This window comes from Natator depressus, chromosome 1 (genome assembly GCF_965152275.1).
Source record: "Natator depressus isolate rNatDep1 chromosome 1, rNatDep2.hap1, whole genome shotgun sequence".
In the NCBI taxonomy this organism is placed as follows: Eukaryota; Metazoa; Chordata; order Testudines; family Cheloniidae; genus Natator; species Natator depressus.
Genome location: NC_134234.1, coordinates 117,612,424 through 117,634,062, shown reverse-complemented (window position 1 = coordinate 117,634,062; position 21,639 = coordinate 117,612,424). Strand labels below are relative to the sequence as shown.

At 48.3% G+C, this 21,639-nt stretch overlaps 1 protein-coding gene across 1 annotated transcript in view; it reads left to right on the top strand.

Annotated features, from left to right (window-relative positions):
* EIF5B (eukaryotic translation initiation factor 5B) overlaps positions 1-14,591 on the top strand; it is a 73,341-nt gene extending 58,750 nt beyond the window's left edge. The window contains exons 19-24 of the mRNA XM_074965095.1: positions 4,625-4,756; positions 4,851-4,927; positions 5,041-5,205; positions 12,622-12,760; positions 13,462-13,623; positions 14,468-14,591. Coding sequence (XP_074821196.1) covers positions 4,625-4,756; positions 4,851-4,927; positions 5,041-5,205; positions 12,622-12,760; positions 13,462-13,623; positions 14,468-14,575 — 783 coding nt within the window. The 3' untranslated portion in view covers positions 14,576-14,591. The remainder of the gene's footprint in view (positions 1-4,624; positions 4,757-4,850; positions 4,928-5,040; positions 5,206-12,621; positions 12,761-13,461; positions 13,624-14,467) is intronic.
* The last annotated feature ends 7,048 nt before the right edge of the window (positions 14,592-21,639 follow it).

Genomic DNA, 21,639 nt, shown 5'->3' with positions numbered 1-21,639 from the left:
GAACACATGACTTATGAGGAGAGGCTGAGGGAACTGGGATTGTTTAGTCTGCAGAAGAGAAGAATGAGGGGGGATTTGATAGCTGCTTTCAACTACCTGAGAGGTGGTTCCAAAGAGGATGGTTCTAGACTATTCTCAGTGGTAGAAGATGACAGGACAAGGAGTAATGGTCTCAAGTTGCAGTTGGGGAGATTCCGGTTGGATATTAGGAAAAACTTTTTCACTAGGAGAGTGGTGAAACACTGGAATGCGTTACCTAGGGAGGTGGTAGAATCTCCTTCCTTAGAAGTTTTTAAGGTCAGGCTTGACAAAGCCCTGGCTGGGATGATTTAATTGGGGATTGGTCCTGCTTTGAGCAGGGGGTTGGACTAGATGACCTCCTGAGGTCCCTTCCAACCCTGATATTCTATGATTCTATGAATGCAAACAGTTATTCACTTGGAACAGTCCAAAGGGGAGAACCATGCCCTGGTAGTGATGGCCAGTGACCAGGAATCTGAGGAACTTCCTGTGGCCTGGGAAGATTGTCATTTGCAAATAAGTGTCCTGAAGATCAAGAGCAGCAAACCAGTCATGTGAGGGCTGAGAAGAGGGGCGAGGTTTGAGAAGCTTTGGGTGGGGGAGAGAAATGTGTTTGAGAACAGCTGCCCTAGAGTACACAGGATTTGTACCTGCTGTAACAGCAGTGATTCGTGAGAGAGGTCCCTGGAGGATGGGGGAGGGGGAGGGGAGGGGAGGGGAGAATGGCTGGCTAGCAACTGAATGGCATAACCCAGTTTCACAGTGCTTAGAACTCATCTGTCCATAGTTGTAATCTCCCAAGCACTGTAGAAGTGAGACAGCCTGTCCTCAGATATCTGGGGCATAGGTATGACATTGAGAACTGAGTGCTGCTCTCAAAACAGTGGTCAAACAGACTGTCTGGCTGAAGAAAGAAGAGGACAGGCCATTTGACTAAAAGTAGACCAAAAAGGTTTCCTCCTCAGTGACTTATGCCCCTTTTAGGGGAAAGCTTGCTGCCTTGCAGGGTAGGAAGGCTGATGGAAATATTGCTCAGAATGATATTGCTGTTGGTTCCCAAAATGCCACCTGTGTGACCTGGGTATAAATTCCCAAAGAGCATAGGGTTCCCCAAGAGTCTTTGAAAGAATGTAATGTCTCCTCCGTTTTCTCTGAGGGTAGGAGGTTACCATCAAATGGCAAGTCCACAATATGCTTTGCCGGATCTTAGGCACTATGCCAGAGTTTTGTAACCATGAGATTCTTCTCATAGTTTCATCCAGGGTCATGGCCTTGGCTGTATCATCTGCTATATCCAGGACTGATTGTAAAGAAGTTTTGGCCACTAAATGACCTTCCATAAGAAAGGCCTTGAACTTCTCCCTGGAGGATTCTGGTAACTCTTCTACAAATTTGGACATGGTGTCTCAGTTCACAAAATCATATTTTGATAATAGTCTGCTGGTTTGCAATATGCATGTGCAAGGGGGAAGTCAAATAGCTCTCTCCCCATCAAATCTAGCCTTTTGGACTCTTGAGGCATAGATGTATTTCTTCAGTCTCACTCATTTGCTGCTGCCACAACCAGGGAATTGTGACCTGGATGGGTGAAATAGGATTTGAAGTCCTGCATTGGGACATAGTATCTCTTGTCAGTGCACTTTGCTGTGGGCATTAACAAAGCCAGGGTATTCTGTAAGATTTAGCAGGCTCTAATATTGCTTCATTATCGGGAGGGCAACTCTTCCAGAAACCAGTGACTGGAGGATATCTACCAACGTATGGGTATTTTCCTGCACAAACTTGAACTGAATACCTCAGGCCGTCGCCATGCATCTAAGCAGATGCTGATGCCATCTGCAATCCTCTGGTACTGGAGATGAGGACTAAGGTACCACTGTGTCATTGGTGCTGAAGAGGACGAGGTAGCTGGAGCAAATGGAATCCTTTGTGGAATGACTTCTGACTATCCCAAAGGTTCAGGGTGCCCTCATGCAGAGGGTGCTCCCTCTGCTGGTGGCTGCAGGACAGGTGGTTTCAGTGGGGAGCCTACCGGAGGTACATTCTAGAGCAGGAGTGGGCAAACTACGGGCCGCGTCCGGCCCATCAGATGTTTAAATCTGGCCCTTGAGCTTCCGCTGGGGAGCACGGTCTGGAGCTTGCCCTGCTCCGGCGCTCTAGCCAGGGAGCAGGGTCAGGGGCTTGACCCACTCTGCATGTGCTGTGACTCCATGAGGCTGCCGGAAGCAGAGGCATGTCCCCCTTCTGGCTCCTATGCATAGGGGCAGCCAGGGGGCTCTACACACTGCCCCTGCCCCAAGCGCCACCCCTGCAGCTCCCATTGGGCGGGAACTGCAGCCAATGGGAGCTGCAAGGGTGGCACCTGCGGACGGGGCAGCGTGCAGAGCTGCCTGGCTGTGCCTCCACACAGGAGGCGGGATATGCTGCTGCTTCCAGAAGCTACAGGGGTGGCACCTGCGGACAGGGCAGCGCACAGAGCTGCCTGGCCACGCCTCCATTTAGGAGCCAGAGGGGGGACATGCTTCTGGGAGCTGCTTGAGGTAAGCACCACCCGGAGCCTGCACCCCTGACCTTCTCCCATTCCCCAACTCCCTGCCCCAGCCTTGATCCCCCTCCTGCCCTCTGAACTCCTCAGTCCCAGCCTGGAGTACCTTCCTGCACCCCGAACCCCTCATCTCCAGCCCCACCCCAGAGCCCGCACCCCCACCCGGAGCCCTCCACCTTACCCCCAATTTCATGAGCGTTCATGGCCCACCATACAATTTCCATACCCAGATGTGGCCCTTGGGCCAAAAAGTTTGCCCAGCCCTGTTCTAGGGTGAGCAGACTGGGACTTCACCGAGCGAGGGACTTTCTAGGGAATCCACTGTGGATAAGGATATTCAGCATTGGGGGAAAGTTAGACAAGGGACCATGGCCTATTTCTCTTCTGTGGCAACAGTACCAATCCTGACCTAGGACTCCTGCAGTGTCTGAACAACCTTCGAGAACCAGATGGGGAAGGGGCCTCTGTGCTCACTTGTGAGGCTCCCTCTAAATAGCTTGGTAGTGGCGGTGGGGCCACTCCTGACTGAGCTACCAAGCATCCCGCACCATCCATGGCCCAACCCCACAGTGGCATTTGTATGAAAGGAACAGTTGATGGATTTTTGAATACTGGGATCAGCTCTGAAGTCATACTGGTCCCCAAAAGAGGCATAGGTGTAAAAAATGAAGCTGTTCCCAGGCCAACAGATGCAGGCCGCGTCATAGTTTGTATCGGTACCAAGGATTCTATCCATGTCAACGATACGCTCAGTTTCAGCAGGAAACTGCCACCAAACCCAGGAGAGCTGAGGACTCGGCAAATGATGTCACTGTAGCTGGATGATCCTGAATAAGCCGTGGAACAGGGACAGACAGGCACAGCAAATCTGATAGGCTGTCAGAGTGGAAACTGACAGTGCTGTCATCTCTGCCAAGGGTACCAGACTCAGAGGGCGCCCCCGAGGTGGAACTGGAGTCAACGGTACAGATTCATCCTGATCCCACCTCAGAACCAGAGATTGGGTCCTACTCAGTACTACTTTTAGGTGGAGCAGATGATCTCGCTGACCTCTGAAACAACCACAATCTGTTTTGTGGGTTCTTTTTCTCAGGGGTCCCGATGAAGGGGAGCAGTCCCTTTATTTTTTCTGGGCGAGTACTCCAAGCTTGGTCAAGAAGCACTGGTCCATACTGGGTGCAGCACTCTTTGAGGGGTCTGATTCTCCACAGCAGACCCGCATTGAGGCAGGTCTCGTTGCCTGCTTGAGAAGGTGCTGTTTTAATCCTAAGTCTATAGCTACCTGTGTCCTCTTTTTAAAGGACTTATATATAGAGTATCTTTCTTTAAAGTGCCCTTCCCCAAGACACAATACACTTCTGGTGTGGGGATCAGTATTGGAGATAGCTGCCCCATGCAGAGGAAAATATTTAAACCCTGATGAGGGCATCCCACTGGGGGAGACTACCTAACTGCTTCCTATTACTGACTAATTAAGGGTACTAACTATAACTATATACAAAGAAGATGCACAACGCTGTGAAGACAAGTGTGAAGGAAAGAACACTAAGTGTTCAGACGCTAGCTGTGGGTGGTCAAAAGGAACTGAGGGGGGCTGGGGTGGTGTTGCCATCATATAGTCATGGGAGGGCTTATGAGGGGAGGAAAGCAAGCACTGCCCCTAAAGGTACTGCTAGGCAAAATTCTCCAGCTTTGGTGCGCTGGGCGTGCACACATCTGAGTGGAACACATGTCTGCAACCACTGGAAGAAGATAAGCTCTGTCAATAGTAATGCAAAACCTATCTTTTTGCAAAATCTTCAAGTGATTTGGTACGACTTCATGGTCCAGAGATTCTTCTAGCTATATTGGAGGGGGAGAAGAAACTTCTCCCTATACTGACAGTTACTTTAGCCATGGAGTGGTGGAACAGAAGGCCAATTATATAAGTTGGCACATGGTGTCCAGATACCATATTGATTGGTTCATTAGAAGACTCTGGATGGATAGAGGAGTTTAGAAGCTTAGCAGGCTATTGTAGTTTGGTAAGATTGCTAAAACTGGCTTTTCTTTTTAAAGGATGAATTAATACATGAATTGAAGCAAACGCTGAATGCTATCAAGTTAGAAGAGAAAGGTGTTTATGTCCAGGCCTCTACGTTAGGCTCTTTGGAGGCACTACTTGAATTTCTTAAGACATCAGAAGTGCCAGTAAGTACTTGATAAAACAAAATTAGTGTTTCGTACCATAACTGTGTTCATCTAACTGAAGAATGGGTAGCCACTGATTGCTTTTTCCCAACAGTATGCTGGAATTAACATAGGTCCTGTCCATAAAAAGGATGTTATGAAGGCATCAGTTATGCTGGAACATGATCCTCAGTAAGTAACTTTTTCTTATGTTGCTGTGCTCATTAGGATGTACGGTAAAGTCTCCAACTGTTACTTGTTCTGTAGGCTACTTCACAGCTGACTCTTTTTTTTTAAACTTGCAGATATGCAGTAATTCTGGCATTTGATGTGAGGATTGAACGAGATGCCCAGGAAATGGCCGATAGTTTAGGAGTCCGAATTTTTAGTGCAGAAATAATTTATCACCTATTTGACGCCTTTACAAAATACAGGCAAGACTACAAAAAACAGAAACAGGAAGAGTTCAAGTAAGTGAGTTGTCCTTATTTGGAGGCTTTCAAACTTGTGTAATCCCTAATGAAATGAAAAGCATACGACTGAATGCATATTTCTGTTAATCATGGAGTTCTTCTCATGACGTTCTAGTGGGGTTTTCAGTTTATTTTTTTATTGAAACCTCAAGAATTCTACAGTCCCAGCACAGAGCAGCGAAACTTCTCTTTCACTCAGGAGCAGATTTACTGGGACTCTTCCAGTTACAAAACCACCATCATAAAATCTAGTCTGAAGTGACCATATAAAATGGAGCTTCCTCTTCGAGTAGTGTCCCCATGGGTGATCCACTGTAGAGGTGCTTGCATCTCTGAGCTGCTGATAAGCGAACTTCGGTAGCAGTGTCCGTTAGGCCTGCATGTGTGGTGTCTCTCCTTGGTCTGCGCCACGGGGCTAGTTAGTGCACATGGGCTAATCCCATCTGCCTCCCCCCAGTCTTTCTCAGCTGCCCATGGCTAGAGATGGTGCCATTAGTAGTCCGTTAAGGCTATTGTTCTCTTGTTCTGCATACTTCTAGTTAGTTGTTTTTTCTTTCTCCTCCTTTCTTACTCTCTCCTCTTCCTCCCCCGCCCCTCCCCCCCCCGGACTATTTTTCTTCCTGCCTTTTTTTCCCCTGCTGGAGACCCTTCCCCTCAATGGGGTATGCTCAGTTCACTAGGCCTCAAGAAGTGACACACCTGTAAAGAGGCGATCCCAGTTGTGGATAAGTGCACTTAGTGCATTCTCTGTCTCAGGGAAGGCCACATACAGCAGAAGTGTAGTCTTTGCCAACAACTCCATCCAGGATCCCGCAAAGACAGAGCTCCTCCAGAAGATCATCTTCATGGAGGCAGCTCTGTGATAGCAGTCACCTGGTAGACATGAGTGTTCCCCACAACCTCACACATCTAAGTGATGTGGGTTGAAGAAACAGGCTGTGGACCCCACTTGCAAGTCATCCAAGAAGAGAGTTGGAAGTAGCCATAAGTGATCACCATCTCGTCCAGCATCTTCAGCACCACTGGCACTGAGACCATCTCAGTGCAGCAGCCATGCCTCACGAAAACTGGTGGCTACTGGTACCGCTGCCAGGCCCATGGACTGGATGGACATGGTACTGAAGGACAAGAGTAAATGTTCTAAAGACTCTCCCGGTACATGAGTCTAGCCAGCGACAGCTCACATGGCACCTGAAAGACAGGTGCAAACAAGGTCTCTGCCCCCCATCCTGGCACCACCACCAATGCCAGAATGATTGGTACCAGCAGAATCCCGTCATTCCAGAGATCTCTGCATGCCAGATGCACTCAAGTCTCCATCTTGGTACCAAGACCTCTGCACCAAACTTCTACAAAACACAGGAAATATTCCTGCTGCCATGCCATGCCATGCCGCTTCGCTCTCTAGCAAGGATTCAGACAATGAGCCAGGGGAGGTAGTGTCACAGTACTCAAAGTTCCATATGGTGCTCACTACGAACATGGCCCAAGGATGCACTCCTCCCCACCCCCACCATCTTGGTACAGCCACCCATGGGTGCCACCACTGGGCTCTGTGCCACAGTAATGGCCATATTGGGACCCTTGGGCAGTGCACCGACAGCATGCCTCTCAAACTTCGAGCCTCACTCAAGAACCCTCCAGGCACACCCCCTCCGCTGCAACATCCAGGGTTTTGGAACCACCTCAAGAGAGAGAAGAGCAGGAAGCCAGTACTGAGAAGGAAATGACACCAAGGACCATATCCTCCTCCTTCTCCAGATGAAGCCATCCTGCCTCCCCCACCACCTTTGGCAGATGACTTTTCTTTTCCAGGAGCTGGCAAAAAGGGTGGTAGACACCCTCCAGATACTATTGGAGGAAGTCAGGCACACCCACCATCAGCTCCTTGACGTCGTCCTCAAAGATCACCCTCCCAATTAATGAGGCCATTTTAGACCTGGCAAAGACTATGTGGCAAACCGAGCATTAGTGGCACCAACCTGAAAGCGAGCAGACAAAAAACTGTCCCTGCCAGGGAACTTGAATTCCTTTTTTCCCCACCCAGCTCCATCATAGTGGATGGTGTCAACTTCTGTGGCCGACAGCACTAGTCAAGGGCTACTCCTTATGATAGAACAAGGCACTTGCAATTCCTTTTTGGCAGAAAAGCATACTCCTTGGCCACTCTACAGTTCTATATCGCCAAATACCAAGCCCTCACAGTGAAATACGACTACATAAATTAGTCTAAATTGAATTACTTTATTGAAAAGATGCCAGAGGGACATCATGACTCCTTTAAGGCAGTTATCCAAATGGGCCAATTAATGGCAAAGACATTGCTGCAATCTGCCCTCGGTGCGGCCGACACAGCGGCTAGGTCCATCGCCATGTCTGTAGTGATGCGACAAGCATCATGGCTTCATTTGAGATTCCCAAAAGAGGTGCAGTCCATGGTTGAGGACCTTCCCTTTTGAGAGCACAGAGCTCTTCACTAAGAAGACTGACTGACTCCTCCGTTCACACCTTGAAGGACTCCAGGGCTGCTCTTGAGACCACAGGCATCTCAGTATCAACCTCAGCACCACTACAAGCTCCAAAGAAAGAAAGGGAAGTTCCCTAAATGCAAACCATCTGGCCCACAATCTTCATCCCAGCCCTCTGTCTGTCTAACCACCACTTTTGACGGGCAGGTCAAGGAGCCATTAGACTACTTCCCCAACTGACACAGCCGACCATTGTTCCACACCCATTTGGCCACCGATTGGCAGCTTTCCCCAATGCCTGGGAACAAATAACATTGGACCAATGGGTCCTAGAGATCGTCCAAACCAGGTCCTCCATTTTACCTCCCTGCCCCCTCCACAATACCCTTCCCTGTCCCTTTTCAGGGACCCTTCTCACAAACGTTTATTAAACAAGAGATTTGCCGCCTCCAGCTAGGAGCCATAGAACCAGTACACCAACATCTATGAGACAAGGGGTTCTACTCCTCCTTTTCTAATACCCAAAAGGAAAGGAGGTTGGAGACCCATACTAGACCTCAGAGCTCTCAATAAGTTTGTCAAGGCTCAAAAATTCAAGATGGTCACACTTCAATGATCATCCCAGCATTGGAACAGGGAGACTGGCTTTCAGCTCTCGACCTCCTGGGCGCCTATTTTCACATCTCGATCCTACCGGTTCACAGATTATTTCTCAGATTCAGTTCCAAGGTTCTCTCAGTGGTGGCCACTCATTTACGCTGTCAAGGGATAATGATTTACCCATACCAAGATGATTGTCTCTTCAGAGCCCCAGTCTCTCATGGAGGCTCAGCAAGTCACTGATTACGATACATTTGTTCACAGAACTGGGTCTACAGATCAACACCCAGAAGTCAACTCTTACTTCAGTGCAACACCTAACATTCATAGGAGCTGACCTCGATGCGTTGTAGGCCAAAACCTGCTTACCTCAACACAGGTTCCTATCCTTAGTCACACTCGTAGACACTGTTCAAAGAAGTCCACAAATGCTGGCCAATCTTTGCCTCCCACTTTGGGACATAGAGCAGTGGGCATGGTGGTGATACCTTATACCAGGCTTCATATGCAATGCCTCCAAATGTGGTTTGGCTTGGTTTACAGACCAAACAAGGACACGTTGGACAAACCGCTGTCACTACCCACCAGGATAAAAAAAAAACTCATTAGACTGGTGGAAGGACCCAGCCAACGTTTGCAAAGGGATTCCCTTCTCTCAAACATCAGCCATTGCTCCTCACCACCGACGCATCACTCATGGGATAGGGCATTTTATCCAAACGGCCTCATGACACAAGGCAAATGGTCACCCATGGAGATGTCCCTTCACATCAATCTCCTGAAGCCAAGAGCTGTCAAGAACACCTGCACCCATTTCTTCCCGCTGATCGCAGGATCACACACACATCCTAACAGACAACATAGCCTGTATGTACTATATCAATCAGCAGGGGAGAGCCAAGAGGCCGTCCCTATGTGTAGAGGCGATGAAGTTATGGAATTGGTCCATTTTCCACAATGTTACGCTTTCTGTGGCTTACCTCTCAGGCACACAAAACTTGATAGCAGAAGTCTCAGTTGCAAATTCCCGCACGACCATGGTGGGGAGATACACCCAACAGTACTTCACGACCTATCCAGATGCAGATGATGGGGGAAAACTGTTCACAGATCTGTTCGCCATTTACCTGAACAGGAAAGATCCACACTACTGCTCCATTTCCCTGGGCGATGCTCTCATCCCATGGGACACCTTTCCTCTGTTTCCCCTGCTGTAGAAGGCCTTGCTGAAAATAAAAAGGGGCAGAGCCCTCATGATTTTGATTGCTCCTACTTGGCTAAAAGATTCCTCAAGGGTATAAATAATAAACCTCTTCTCTCAACTTTGACTTTCTATCCCCATGTGGGTCCTAAACCTGGTACTGGAAGGCCTGACTAGGCCTCCCTTTCAACCCCTGGCCATCTGTTTGCTAACGTAATTATCTATAAAAACGGCCTTCCTGGAAGTGATTACCTTGGCCAGGAGAATAGGAGAGAGAAGCAGCTCTGATGGCGCATCCTCCCTACACGGTATTTTTTCCAGACAAGGTTACGCTCAGGCCACTTCGAAAATTCATTCCTACGGTAATCTCTCCTTTTCACATGAATCAACTGATTGACCTTCCAGTCTCCTACCCCAAGCCTCACCAAGACAACAGGGAGGCTATAAAACATACCGTAGATGTCATGGTATAAGGCCAGGGGTCTCCTGACAGGACAAGTATTTTTAGGAAGTCCCCATGACTTTTCCTATTCATTGCGGAAAGATCCAAGGGCGTAGCAATATCGGCCCCCAAAGTTCTCTTAAGTGGGTCTTGAATTGCATCAGACAGTGTTACCAAATTCACAACATGATCCTTCCAGGCCCTGTTCGTGTACACACCACAAAGTTGATCTCCTCATCTGTTGCGTTCTTCAAGGGTGTCCCTATCAGAGCCCTGTAGAGCGGTGACATGGGCGTCAGTCCACACTTTGGCAGAATACTATGCAGTCACTGAGGACAACACCTCCGATGCCATCTTGACTCCACAATTCTGTCGTCTGTAACTGCCCCAACTCCGAAGTCCCGGTCCTCCAGAAGGGGTACAACTCGGGAATCACCAACAGTGAAGCACTCGGAGTGACAGTACCCATCTGACGCTGACTAGCCTTGTGGTGCAGCACGAGAAGAGACAGTGCATGGGTGGCCCCAACAGCCACTGCTTCCAAAGTACTCCAGTCAGCAGCGCAGGGAGGCAAGCACGCCTGCAGTGGAGCACCCATAGGGACACATCTCGAAGAACTGTCGTTACTGCACAAAGAGAGTAATGTCATCGTCTTACTCAGATCTGCGATGGGTTTACTCCTGGGAGAATTTTGCACCACTGCATGCGCAGAATCTTGTCCCACACAGATTTCTCTGCTTCCCTGAAGAAAAATGACTTTGATGGGGAAGCCACAAGAGTGGTCATGCTGTCCTCTCCAGCAGTGTGGGCATGTCATTTCGGGTGCCCAGAGCAGCTGATGGAGGGTTAAATCACTGCGGGAAGGGGGGCTGAGGATGCCCCCCCGGGTGCCAGGTCAGACCCACCCAGATCCAACCCCCATCTGTACAACCCCCATGCATCTGGACCACCCCAGACCATACTGCTGAGCCTCGCCCCCTGCACCTGAGCCCCTGCTCTGCCGAGCTCTGTCCCTGCATCCGGAACCTCCCGGCCCTCCCCAGCCCCACTGCTCATGGTGGCTCATAATCTGCACTGGACTCAGCTGCTAGTTCCGGCTGGGCTGGGGAAGGAGTGCACTTCCCCTGCATGGAGTGGCTGGGGTCAGGGCCCAGGTCTGGGTCAGAACCACCTCCAGAAACCTCCCCTGGCTCTGCAACCTCCCCGCTCACTTCCTGCCCCCATCACTCCTCAGACACAGGGGGAGAGGTCATTGTATGGGGAGCTGCTCCCCATCTGTCCAACGCCCCCCTGCATCCAGCCCACCCAACACCTCTTCATCCATTCCCCCAACCCTGCCTCGAGACCACCCCCCGCCACTGAGCCCCAAACCCCAGCACTCCGACCCACTCGCTGAGCCACCGAGACTCCCCTGCTGATCCCCATAACACCCACACCCAGACCCTCCTTGCTGAGCCCCAGCCACCTTCACCTGGACTCCCCCTTGCAGAAACCCTTGCCTCTGCAGCTGGAACCGCCCGGCGAGTCCCTGTGCATCCAGACCCCTCACTGAGCCCCCTGCACCCAGAGTGCCCCCCCCAGAACCCTCTCAACCCACACCTGGGTCCCCCACGCTAAGCCCCTCCACACTTGGATCCTGTTGGGCTGAGCCTGCCTGCCCCACACCTGGTGTGCCTGTCGCAGGGCTGCTAACCCTGGTGAGTTGCTTCAGCTGCTACTCCTGAGGGAATTCTGCCCAGAAAATTAAAAATTCTGTGCACAATATTTTAAAATTCTGCAAGATTCTGCCAATTTTATTTGTCAATAAATGTGGAGGCTCCAACGTGGCAGTGGAGAGTACAGGCCAATGGCTGTACGGAGCTGGGAGATCACACTGCAACATGGGCACAAAGGCGCGGACTCTGGGGCAGGCCCAGCCCTTGCACTGTGTCAGGGTGTAGCCTCACCGCCGAGTCCATGTCCCAGAATGCGGGGAAGGGGCTGCAGGGTGATCTCCTATCAGGAGTATGGGGTTTTGAAATCCTTTCTGCTTGCCTAAGTGACTAAAACAATTTAACTGTTCTTTCCGGTTAGTCTTCCAGATTCAGGGAAGCAATGGCTGAGTGAACTGGGTTTTGTTTTATTCTTGCACATTTTATGCACTTGTTAACCAAGTTCCAGTTTTTAGGACTATTCCTGACCTTGGTTAAACAAATATGGCCCCATCCAAAGCTTGTAGAGGTGACCCGAGGGCAGCATTTGACCTGCAGAATCCATATTGCTGGTGTTGTGCAAACAAGCAGGAACCCAGCTTGCCTTTCAGATCTCAAATCCAGTTTCCAGGGCTCGCAGTTAAAAAGATGGGTTGTTTTTAATTTGTATAATGAGTAAATTTGATCTGGGGGTCGTGACAAATGTGAGACCCTTGCAATGTTACTTCTACTACTTTTTTTTTAAGAGAACTGCATTTTAATTGGTATTCTTGTAATTACTTTCATTTGTTCTTAGATGGTTGTTCAAGCTAGTCAAAATAAAGCTCGCCCAAGCTACTTTCCTATATGATCTGCTTCAACTAGAATTGTTCAGAATTTGATCACATTCAGTGAATATTCTCCTCTAAAATAATTATAAATGTGTCTAAAGTGTGTGAGTTTTGGACATTCTCACACACAAACTGCATTATATGCATTATTTCAAAATGCCTCTTCCCTGTCATTTCTTAGGCATATAGCAGTATTTCCTTGCAAGATGAAAATACTCCCTCAGTTTATTTTCAACTCCCGTGACCCAATAGTGATGGGTGTAGTGGTGGAAGCAGGCCAAGTAAAGCAGGGGACTCTCATGTGTGTACCTAGCAAAAATGTAAGTAAGCGTTCTCATCTTTCTACTATGAGCATAATAAGAGTTTTGGCCTGATGAAGTTGGCAGGACAACATTGTTCCTGCTAAAGCTGCTATATATGCATCCCAAAAGGACAGGATCTCTGTAGGAGCTGCTCTCTCCCCTAAAATCATCCTCTTTTCTAATGATAGGCCAGTGTTGGAGCATGGCCTGGAGTGAACATATGTGCCTGTGCTGGATGATGTACCCTTGGGTTGTAGCAGAGAAAACAAACAGCATGAGGCTAAGCAGCAGGTTGAGAGGCTGCATTACTGGAGTGCTCCCCCAGCGCCGTTCCTGTGGTGCAGCACTACACTGTAGTCACCAAAATTGAGTTCTTGGCAGCTAGCAGGGGGAGGAAGTAAACTCCCCTTACTACTTCTTCTTCTTCTTTTTTTTTTTTTTTAAGAAACTAAGTTACGTCTTCCAAATCAGTTTTAAAATCCGGTCTTTGATACTTCAGGTGTTCTAAAGATGAATGTAAATATGTATGTGTTGCTCTCTCATTGTAGTAAAACTCTGAAAGAGCTACTGGAGGGACATATTACAGTAGCAGTCTTGAAAGTACCTTTTCTGTATTCAGTGCATCTGTGAGAAGCCCCAGAATGGAGGTGGGATTTGGGGAAAGCCGTGTGGACAGAAGTTCCTTTGGGATGTGTAACAGCTTCTACATTGTGTTACAGTTTGTTGAAATTGGAATAGTTACAAGTATTGAAGTGAACCACAAACAAGTGGATGTTGCAAAAAAAGGCCAAGAAGTCTGTGTGAAGATAGAACCTATTCCTGGTGAATCGCCTAAAATGTATGGACGACACTTCGAAGCAACAGATATCCTAGTCAGTAAGGTAAAATTTTCCTAGCCGAGATTTGCCCTTTTTTTTTTTTTCTTCAAAGGCTGGTGGCATGTTGGTAACTTGACTTGACGTGGAGGTTGGATGGGAAAGCCTGAGGAATTCTAGAATTCTCAGCACTGTACCCCCGTGCTAATGGGGTGCGCACATTGATTGCATGGCACGTCTAGTACAGCTCCGCTTCTTGCGGAAATCTGCATTTCCTGACCGATGTTAGGGGCACTGACATTGACCCTTGCAGTCGTGCTATTAAGAATGCAAACTTTCATCACCAAAGGGATGAAACACTGGAACTAAGTACATCTTGCATCACCCTTCCTTCTGAGACTGAGGAAATAAGTTAGCCAAGGGCAAAGGACTGTAGGGGAGTCTGTTCAGTGTGGTGAATGAATGTATACAGCGTTCTGTAGTGCGTCCCTTTCTGTGTACAACTTTGCCCAGTTAGCACTCTGGACAGAACTGCCATGCCTCAAGACTTTACAGGATGTTAAATACTAGCTGCTGCAGTTTGTCTGTTACTGGGGGTGGGCAAGGTATAAACACTGATGATTCATTTACTCTAATCTCAGATTTTTAAAACGACTTTATTTGTATTACAGTAAGTACAAAGCCCCATTGGTTTAGGCACTATGCAAACGTAGTGAGACAGTCTTTGCCCCAAAGAGTTTACAATCTAGATAAGATAGGCAAAGTGGATTGCCCAGGTAGATAGCAGGGCAGGGCAAAGTTGGTATTAGAACCCTGATTTCCTCACATTAAACCACACTACCTTCAATATTTTGGGGAATAATTTCATTAAAACACTTGTTTCTAATATTCATATGTTGTGTATTTGCAGATTAGTCGTCAGTCCATTGATGCCCTGAAGAACTGGTTCAGAGATGAAATGCAGAAGTCTGACTGGCAGCTTATTGTAGAACTGAAGAAAGTGTTTGAAATAATTTAGGTTTTTGGTTTTTTTTTTTAAAAAAGCAATGGGCAGGCTGGAATATTACTCACTATTCCTGTTCTAAAAATCGCCAACAAAGTCAGAGTATTGAAGAGACTGTTGGACTTACGTTTGGGAGGAAAATATGTGGATAAAATGTTTTCCATGAGAAACCAAGAAACTTACACTGGTTTGACAGTGGTCAATTTACATGTCCCCACGGTTCCACTGTGCCTGTTCACCTCTCCCATGGCCCTTCCCTTTTAGTGGCTGCTGTTTTAAAGTTTGCCCTTCCCCACCCCCCTAATCAACAAATAAATAAAAATTGAATTTTTATTACAGACTAAAACTTTCACTTTTATATTGATATCAGTACTGCAGTATTTGATTAACCAAGCTTTTGCAGACTTTGGTTCTCGGACATGTTTGATGTAAGAAATACTTCTTTATTTATGCGTACCTCTCTCCCCCCTTGATTTCTTCCCCTCCACCCCCATTCTTCTGCTTTGTGCCTATAGGAATTTTTTAAAATAGAAAATTAGGTAATCAGATATTTCTGTATTTGCTTTGTGTGAAACAATGATGTAAAACATAGTTGGCCACCTTTAATTGCTTGTACAGTTCATGAAAGTCAACTTAATCTGTAATCATTACAAAGCAGAGCCACAAATAAAGGAAATGGACACATTAGCCCTTTTGTTACAACTCGTTTCAATAAATAAAGCATCTGTTGATAGGCTGTTCTGTAAAAGTGAAGTTTACATCTGTAGTACCAGCAGATAAGGCAACAGAATTTTACAGGTCCATCGTCTTAAAGAGGGAAACCACCAAACCCCTCTCTCCTGCTGTGCTGCCAACCCCTACCAGCAAAGAAGAAAAAATTGTGGTCCAATAACACGTTCATGGTTTAGGTTTGGGACTCTGATATTAAAAGCACCACACAGTGTGCCGTAATGCCAGAGGAGCTCTGGTAGAAATAAGTTTGGATAGAAATTATCTCGTCTTGCCATTATTCAGAATGGTGCTAAGTAGGCATAACAACATGTTCTGATAGGCAGACAAAGCAAACGTGCTTTATCTCCAGCGGCTGAGCCAAACTTTTAGGTGTTGCAGCAAAGTTATTGACTGGTTCAGCAGCTGGGGACTTGACGGCAGATTGTGCAAAATGGGCCAGCTAATTTTGACTGTGTGGTAGATGGAAATAAGTCTGTATTGTGGGTAGCCTTGATTTTGTTCCCCTTAAAAAGGACACTCAGCTCACATTGTTAGATCCAGCCTAGATCAGCTAGAATTTCTTTTTCAGCTGTTGCTGAGTATATAGCCTTTGTGTGGTGTCAGAAGCACTCCAATCAGTTAAAAGCTTATAAATGGAAATAAAGCAAACATGAGACTGTGACTTGCACACCCATATTGTCAGCAGATCCCTAAAACTAAATTGAAATATGGAATCCCACATTCCTGTTTGAAATTCATGGTTCAGAGGAAAGCTGCTATGTAACCAACTGTTAACCTGGATAAACAAATTCTGGTGGCAGTAACGTAGTTCAAAGCCATCTTTTGCTTTTTAACTGCAATTTTGGATTGAAGTATTATAAGCCACTCTTGTATTATTTTTGCTAGTGTAGCTGTCTTATGAAGATAGCAAGCTCTGGCTGGATTGCCCTCTTCCTCCCCCCTCTCCCCCCCCTCCTTTTTTTTTTTTTTTAAAGGGTTGGAGGAACTCCTATTACAGGGCGTCTTAGTTTAACTACTGTTCCCTGACTGATTATTTTGGACTATGGCGGCTTGAATAAAAATGCATTCTTGATGAGTGGACCCAGAAGCAAGCACCTTTTAATAATTAAAAGTGCAACAACACCAACAAAAAAGACTTTCAGGACTTTCAAGCTCACTTCTGGAAAGGGCTACGTTTCATTATGGTCTGAGCTTGGTAAAATTAAAGATCTATCCACCCCTCAGTCCAGGCATTCTCAATTGATGACGTCGGGTGTCTTTTCATAAAGATGAGAATAGACTGACCTGTACATGGGGGAGGAAGGGGAGCCTGTTACTAATCTGTTCTGTAACCATGGTTCTTTGAGATGTGTTGCTGCCTGTCCATTCCACTCTTGGGGTGTGCGCATGCCTAGTGCACTAGCATAGGAGATTTTTCCCTCAGTGGTACCTGTAAGGGCAGTGAATGCACCTGGTACTGCTCTGCAAGGCTGTAAAGGAGTGGATCCCTCTGTTTCTTCTTACCAGACAGCCTTAGATATGCATAGGAAGGAGGGTGGGTCATTGAATGGACACGTGCAACAGCCCAAAACACAGTTACAGGTTAGTACCCATTTTTATTTTGAGTGGTTACATATAGGGGGAGAGGGGTAGCTCAGTGGTTTGAGCATTGGCCTGCTAAACCCAAGGTTGAGAGTTCAATCCTTGAGGGGGCCATTTAGGGGGTTCTGGGGCAAAATTGGGGATTGGTCCTGCTTTGAGCAGGGGGTTGGACTAGATGACCTCCTGTGGTCCCTTCCAACCCTGATATTCTATTCTATGTCCATTCCACTTCTGGATTGACCTGCATGTGAGCCCCCTTGGGTGGGTTGACCTCTATCTGAATAAAGACAGAAAGAACACAGATGCAGATCTGGCATCCCTTCTAGATTGCTGGGAGATGGCATAATGAGAAGCAAAAGTAGGTCCTGAAGATCAAGTTGTAGCTCTACAAGGGTCTGGTATAAGGTGCTTGAGCTAGAAAGGCGGCAGAAGCTGTGATCTTTTTAAATGAGCTAGCACCTTGGTCAGCAGAGTTAAATTGGCTAGGGAGTAGTAGCGCACACACCTATATGAGAGGAAATCCACAATGAAATTCATGAAAGTCAACTTCATCCATCACAAACAGTTGTGAGGATAATGTAAATGGTTTAGTCCTATCCAAATAAAATGCTAACACTCTCCTAACGTTGCCTTAGAGCCTGAGGCCTAGGGAAGAAAGTTGGTAAGTAAATTGCCTGACTAATGTGGAAGAGAGAAAGCACTCTGAGAAATGTTGGATGAGGGCTTAGTCGTATCTTGTCCTTATATGAAATTATATATGATGGGTCAGATACCAGGGCTCTTAATTCTAATACTTTGCTTGCAGAGGTAACTGCTACCACAAAATTGTTTACAGTCATTGAAAGGTGAAGCAACAACCATGTAGCTATGGGTTCAAAGGGTGGATGCACTAGCTGCGCAATCTGTCCATAGGTATCATAATTCCGCTGGCTGGAGCGCAGCAGGGCCTGCCCAGCCTCCTCTCCCCAAATGCCGATGAGGTCCAGCAGCTCGGCATTGCTCCAAGCTACCTACAGAGATGCACTGAGACCACTGCCCGCATCACCGAGCAAACAGGAAGGGCCCTTTCAAATTTCCAAAGGAATTTATGTGGTGGAGATGATGGTTGGTCACCTGAGGGCAGAGCAGTAGAGTTCAAACCGATGACCAGAGAGGTGAGAACAGGCATTGTGGGACACCTCCTGGAGGCCGATCGCAGTGCTGTAATCGACCACAGTGTCGACACTGGCACAGCAGCACTGTCGCCCGGGCGCAGAAAGCCCTTACGCCTCTCGTTGGGGTGTGGTTTTTTTTTTTTTAAGCGCTGCAACTGTGCAGTTTCTGTGCACTAAGTGGCTTGGCAGTGTGCACACCTCAGGAGTGACAGCACAGAAAGCTGCTTTATGGCCCAGAAACTTGCCAGCGTAGACAAGGCCTAAGACTCCTGTGGGCACTCGCACCAGCGTATCCAGTGCATGATGAATCAGGATGTAGGCTGAGCTCAGCCATTGCTGAGATGCAGCCGAACATGACTAACCATGTTAAGTACATGTGCCCCTGAGGCAAGCTGTGCTTTTGTGCTAGGATGGGCTTGCATGGCTAATGAAACAGCCAGCAATGCCTGGACCTGTTTTGTTGAAGGATAGCCCTGGCTGACATAAAGTCCGAGACCGCTCCTATAAACTCTAGTCTGAGAGGTGTGACTTGGCTTCACTGATCAGCAATCCCAGTGCACCAAAGGCTGATTGGCTCTTGGCCACACTGGACAGCACCTGGCTCTTGGATTGGCCTCTCACCAACCAGCTTTCGAGGTATGTAGACACCTGAATGCCTCATTTCCTCAGCAGTGCGGCCCCAGCACCATGAGCTTTGTCAGAACATAGGAGCACGGCTCAGCCAAATGGCAGGACTCCAAACTGATAGTAGGAGGGAATCAACCGTAAATATGAGGACTTGCCTGTGGCTTTGGTGTATTACCACAGACAAATACTTGTCCTTTAAGTCAAGGGCAGCATACCAGGTGGCAGGCTCTAGGGGCTAATGGTAGCCAGTGCCACTTGATTTTCTTTATGTATGATTTTCTTTATGTATGTGACTGCCTTTTGCTTTTAGCGAGAATAAAACCCCTTTCTTCTGTGTCAAGGAGGAAATTTCTCTATGACTCCCCTATAGAAGGTGATATTGTACCTTCTAAAGGAGCAAGAACTTGTGAGAATAGTCCCTAAAAATGGAGGCGAAAGGAAGGGGAGTGACAAACTTAAGCATGTATCCCAATTCCACCATGCTTGGCAGTAGTGCTGTGGGTCCAAGCACTTGGGAAGTAGGAAAAAATGGCCAAGAGATGGTGACAAACTGGTACTATGGCCTCGAGGAGAGCATTAAACTGACTGCTTGGTGTTCCCAGGGCATCTGTATAAGCTCACAGTGGCTGAAGAGTGAATCAGATGTGATGCCTTCCTGTAGGTTTTCCCTTTCCTTCTAGATTAGTCATGGTGTTGAGGTGTAAAAGGCGGCTAATGGGGGTACTTCTGTGTTCAGACCTCTCCTTTGGGAGAGGACTGTAAATACCCAAAGACTTGAGTGTAGCCCTAGACTTTCTAAGACTGTGAAGCTTATCAGACTTCTGCAAAAAGTCAATCCTTCAAAAGGAAGCTCCTGAATGGTCTGTTGGACCTCTTGAGGAAGACCTGGTAACTGGAGCCATATTCACCTATGCAGTGCAATGGCTGATGCCATGGCTCATGCAGCAGAATCTGCCATGTCCAGTACAACCTGAGGCAAGGTCCTGGCTACCAACCTTCCCTCATAGACTACAGCATGGCCTCTTGCAGCTGCAAATTTTAAAAGATGGTCACAGAGGACGAACTAACGTCTCCCCAATGCCTGCTGATGAGAAATCCAGAGCTGTAGTTCAGCTGTTGAATAAACTTTCCTGCCAACACGATTGTGCTTTGCATCTTTTGATTTAGGCATTGATACCCGCTGACCCGGGCACCTACAAGAACCCCAAGATGGTAAAAAACCCCTTACATGGAGATATACCGCCACTCAGTCCATTTAGTTGTAGGAGGCAGGGAAGCTGGCATCTGCCACAATACTTTTTTTGGCTTGAGTCTAGCCTCAATTACAAGGAGTGCACTGGAGAAGGCCCCCACAGAGCAGAAGCTATCAACCAATCTGTATAAACTTGCCTGCACTAGCTCCACCTAGCTAATAAGCTGCCCTCTTTAAGATGTCTTCATAGGCCCTGTAGTCATCTGGGGGAGATGAGGAAACACCAACCCCCTACTGCAGAGGTGGGCAAACTGTGGCCCGTAGGTCACATCTGGCCCTCAGCTCCTGCCAGCTGGGACAGCACATGGAGCCACCTGGTCACACTTCGGAGCCAGAGTGGGGGACATGCTTCCGGGAGCTGCTTGTGGTAAGCGCTGCCCAGAGCATGCAGCCCTGAGCCCCACCCCCCATGCCCTGCTCCCCCTCCCACCCAGCCCAGAGAGCCCTCTTGTACTCCAGGCCCCTCATCCCCAGAGCCCACCCCCCCCCCCCAGCCAGAGTCCTCACCCCCCAAAACAGCCTGCCTGATCCCCCTCCTATCCTCTGAACCCATTGGGCCCAGCCCGGGGCCGCCTCCTGCACCCCACCCCCCTCATCTCCAGCCCAACCTGGAGCCCCCTCCCACACCCTGAACTCCTTATTTCTGGCTGCACCCCCAGCCAGAGCCCTCACTCCCTCCCACACCCCTACTCCCAATTCTGTGTGCATTCATGGCCCACCACACAATTTTCGTGGCCTGCAGGCCATAAAGTTTGCCCACCCTTGTCCTATCGCCTTGTCAGGCACTGAGGCGGTGGAACTAAGGATGGCTGAGCTGGAGTTTCCCCCAGTTTGCTCAATAGGGGATTCACTGAGGTAGATAACCCATGTGCAGTACTGGGCTTCCTGCAACTCTTGCCCTGCAGTTGGTGATGTCTACTAGAGGATGTAGTGGGGTGGGTGCAGAGGCAAGCTGGAGCCGGGAAGAAACCCCCACAGGTTCCAATACAGCTATAGATATGGCACTGGAGCCCAATTTCTTCCCCCTCTCAGCTCCCTCCTAGCAGACCAACAGGTGAAGACCATCTGAGGTACCATGTGCTGAACGCTAGCAAATCTGTGCTAGAGCGTATCTCTCCATACTGGGTGAGATATTGCTTGGCCTGCTGGCAAAGCCGGCACTCAGCTCACATGCCAGGTATTGACTGCAGCAAGAGATGTACATCAAGAGCCGCTCTTGCTGAGCCAAAGATGGCAGCATCGTAAAGGTCGGATTCAACAGCAATATGAGCAATGGGGTTGACACGCCCTCCTCCCCTCCCCCAGGCAGTATCTGCACAGGGGAGAGCCTCAGCACTCCACCCTCCTTCCCAGCTTGACTGGTGGATTTCAGGGGCAGGGACCTTGATCTCTTAGGCAACGCGTCTCTGTATGCAGTACTGCTGCTTCAGTACCAGAGCAGATCAACACAGAATGACAGAGGCAGCGTGCCTCACCAAAATAGCGGGGGATGGGGCCTGCCTCGAATAGGAAGGCTCCCAGGGTGGGTGCAGAGCCGCCTTCATACAAAGGAGCTTCAGTCTGACCTTCCTGATTTTAGTTCTGGGGTTAAAGTCCCTGCAGATTTGGCACCTCTCTGATGTGAGCTTCTAGGCCGTTTGAGGCAAGTCACTGACCAGCTTCGGTTTCTTGCATGCACTGGCAGGAGTGAAACAGAGGCATCCCTGACCCCAGGTGTTGATACTGGCAGGAAC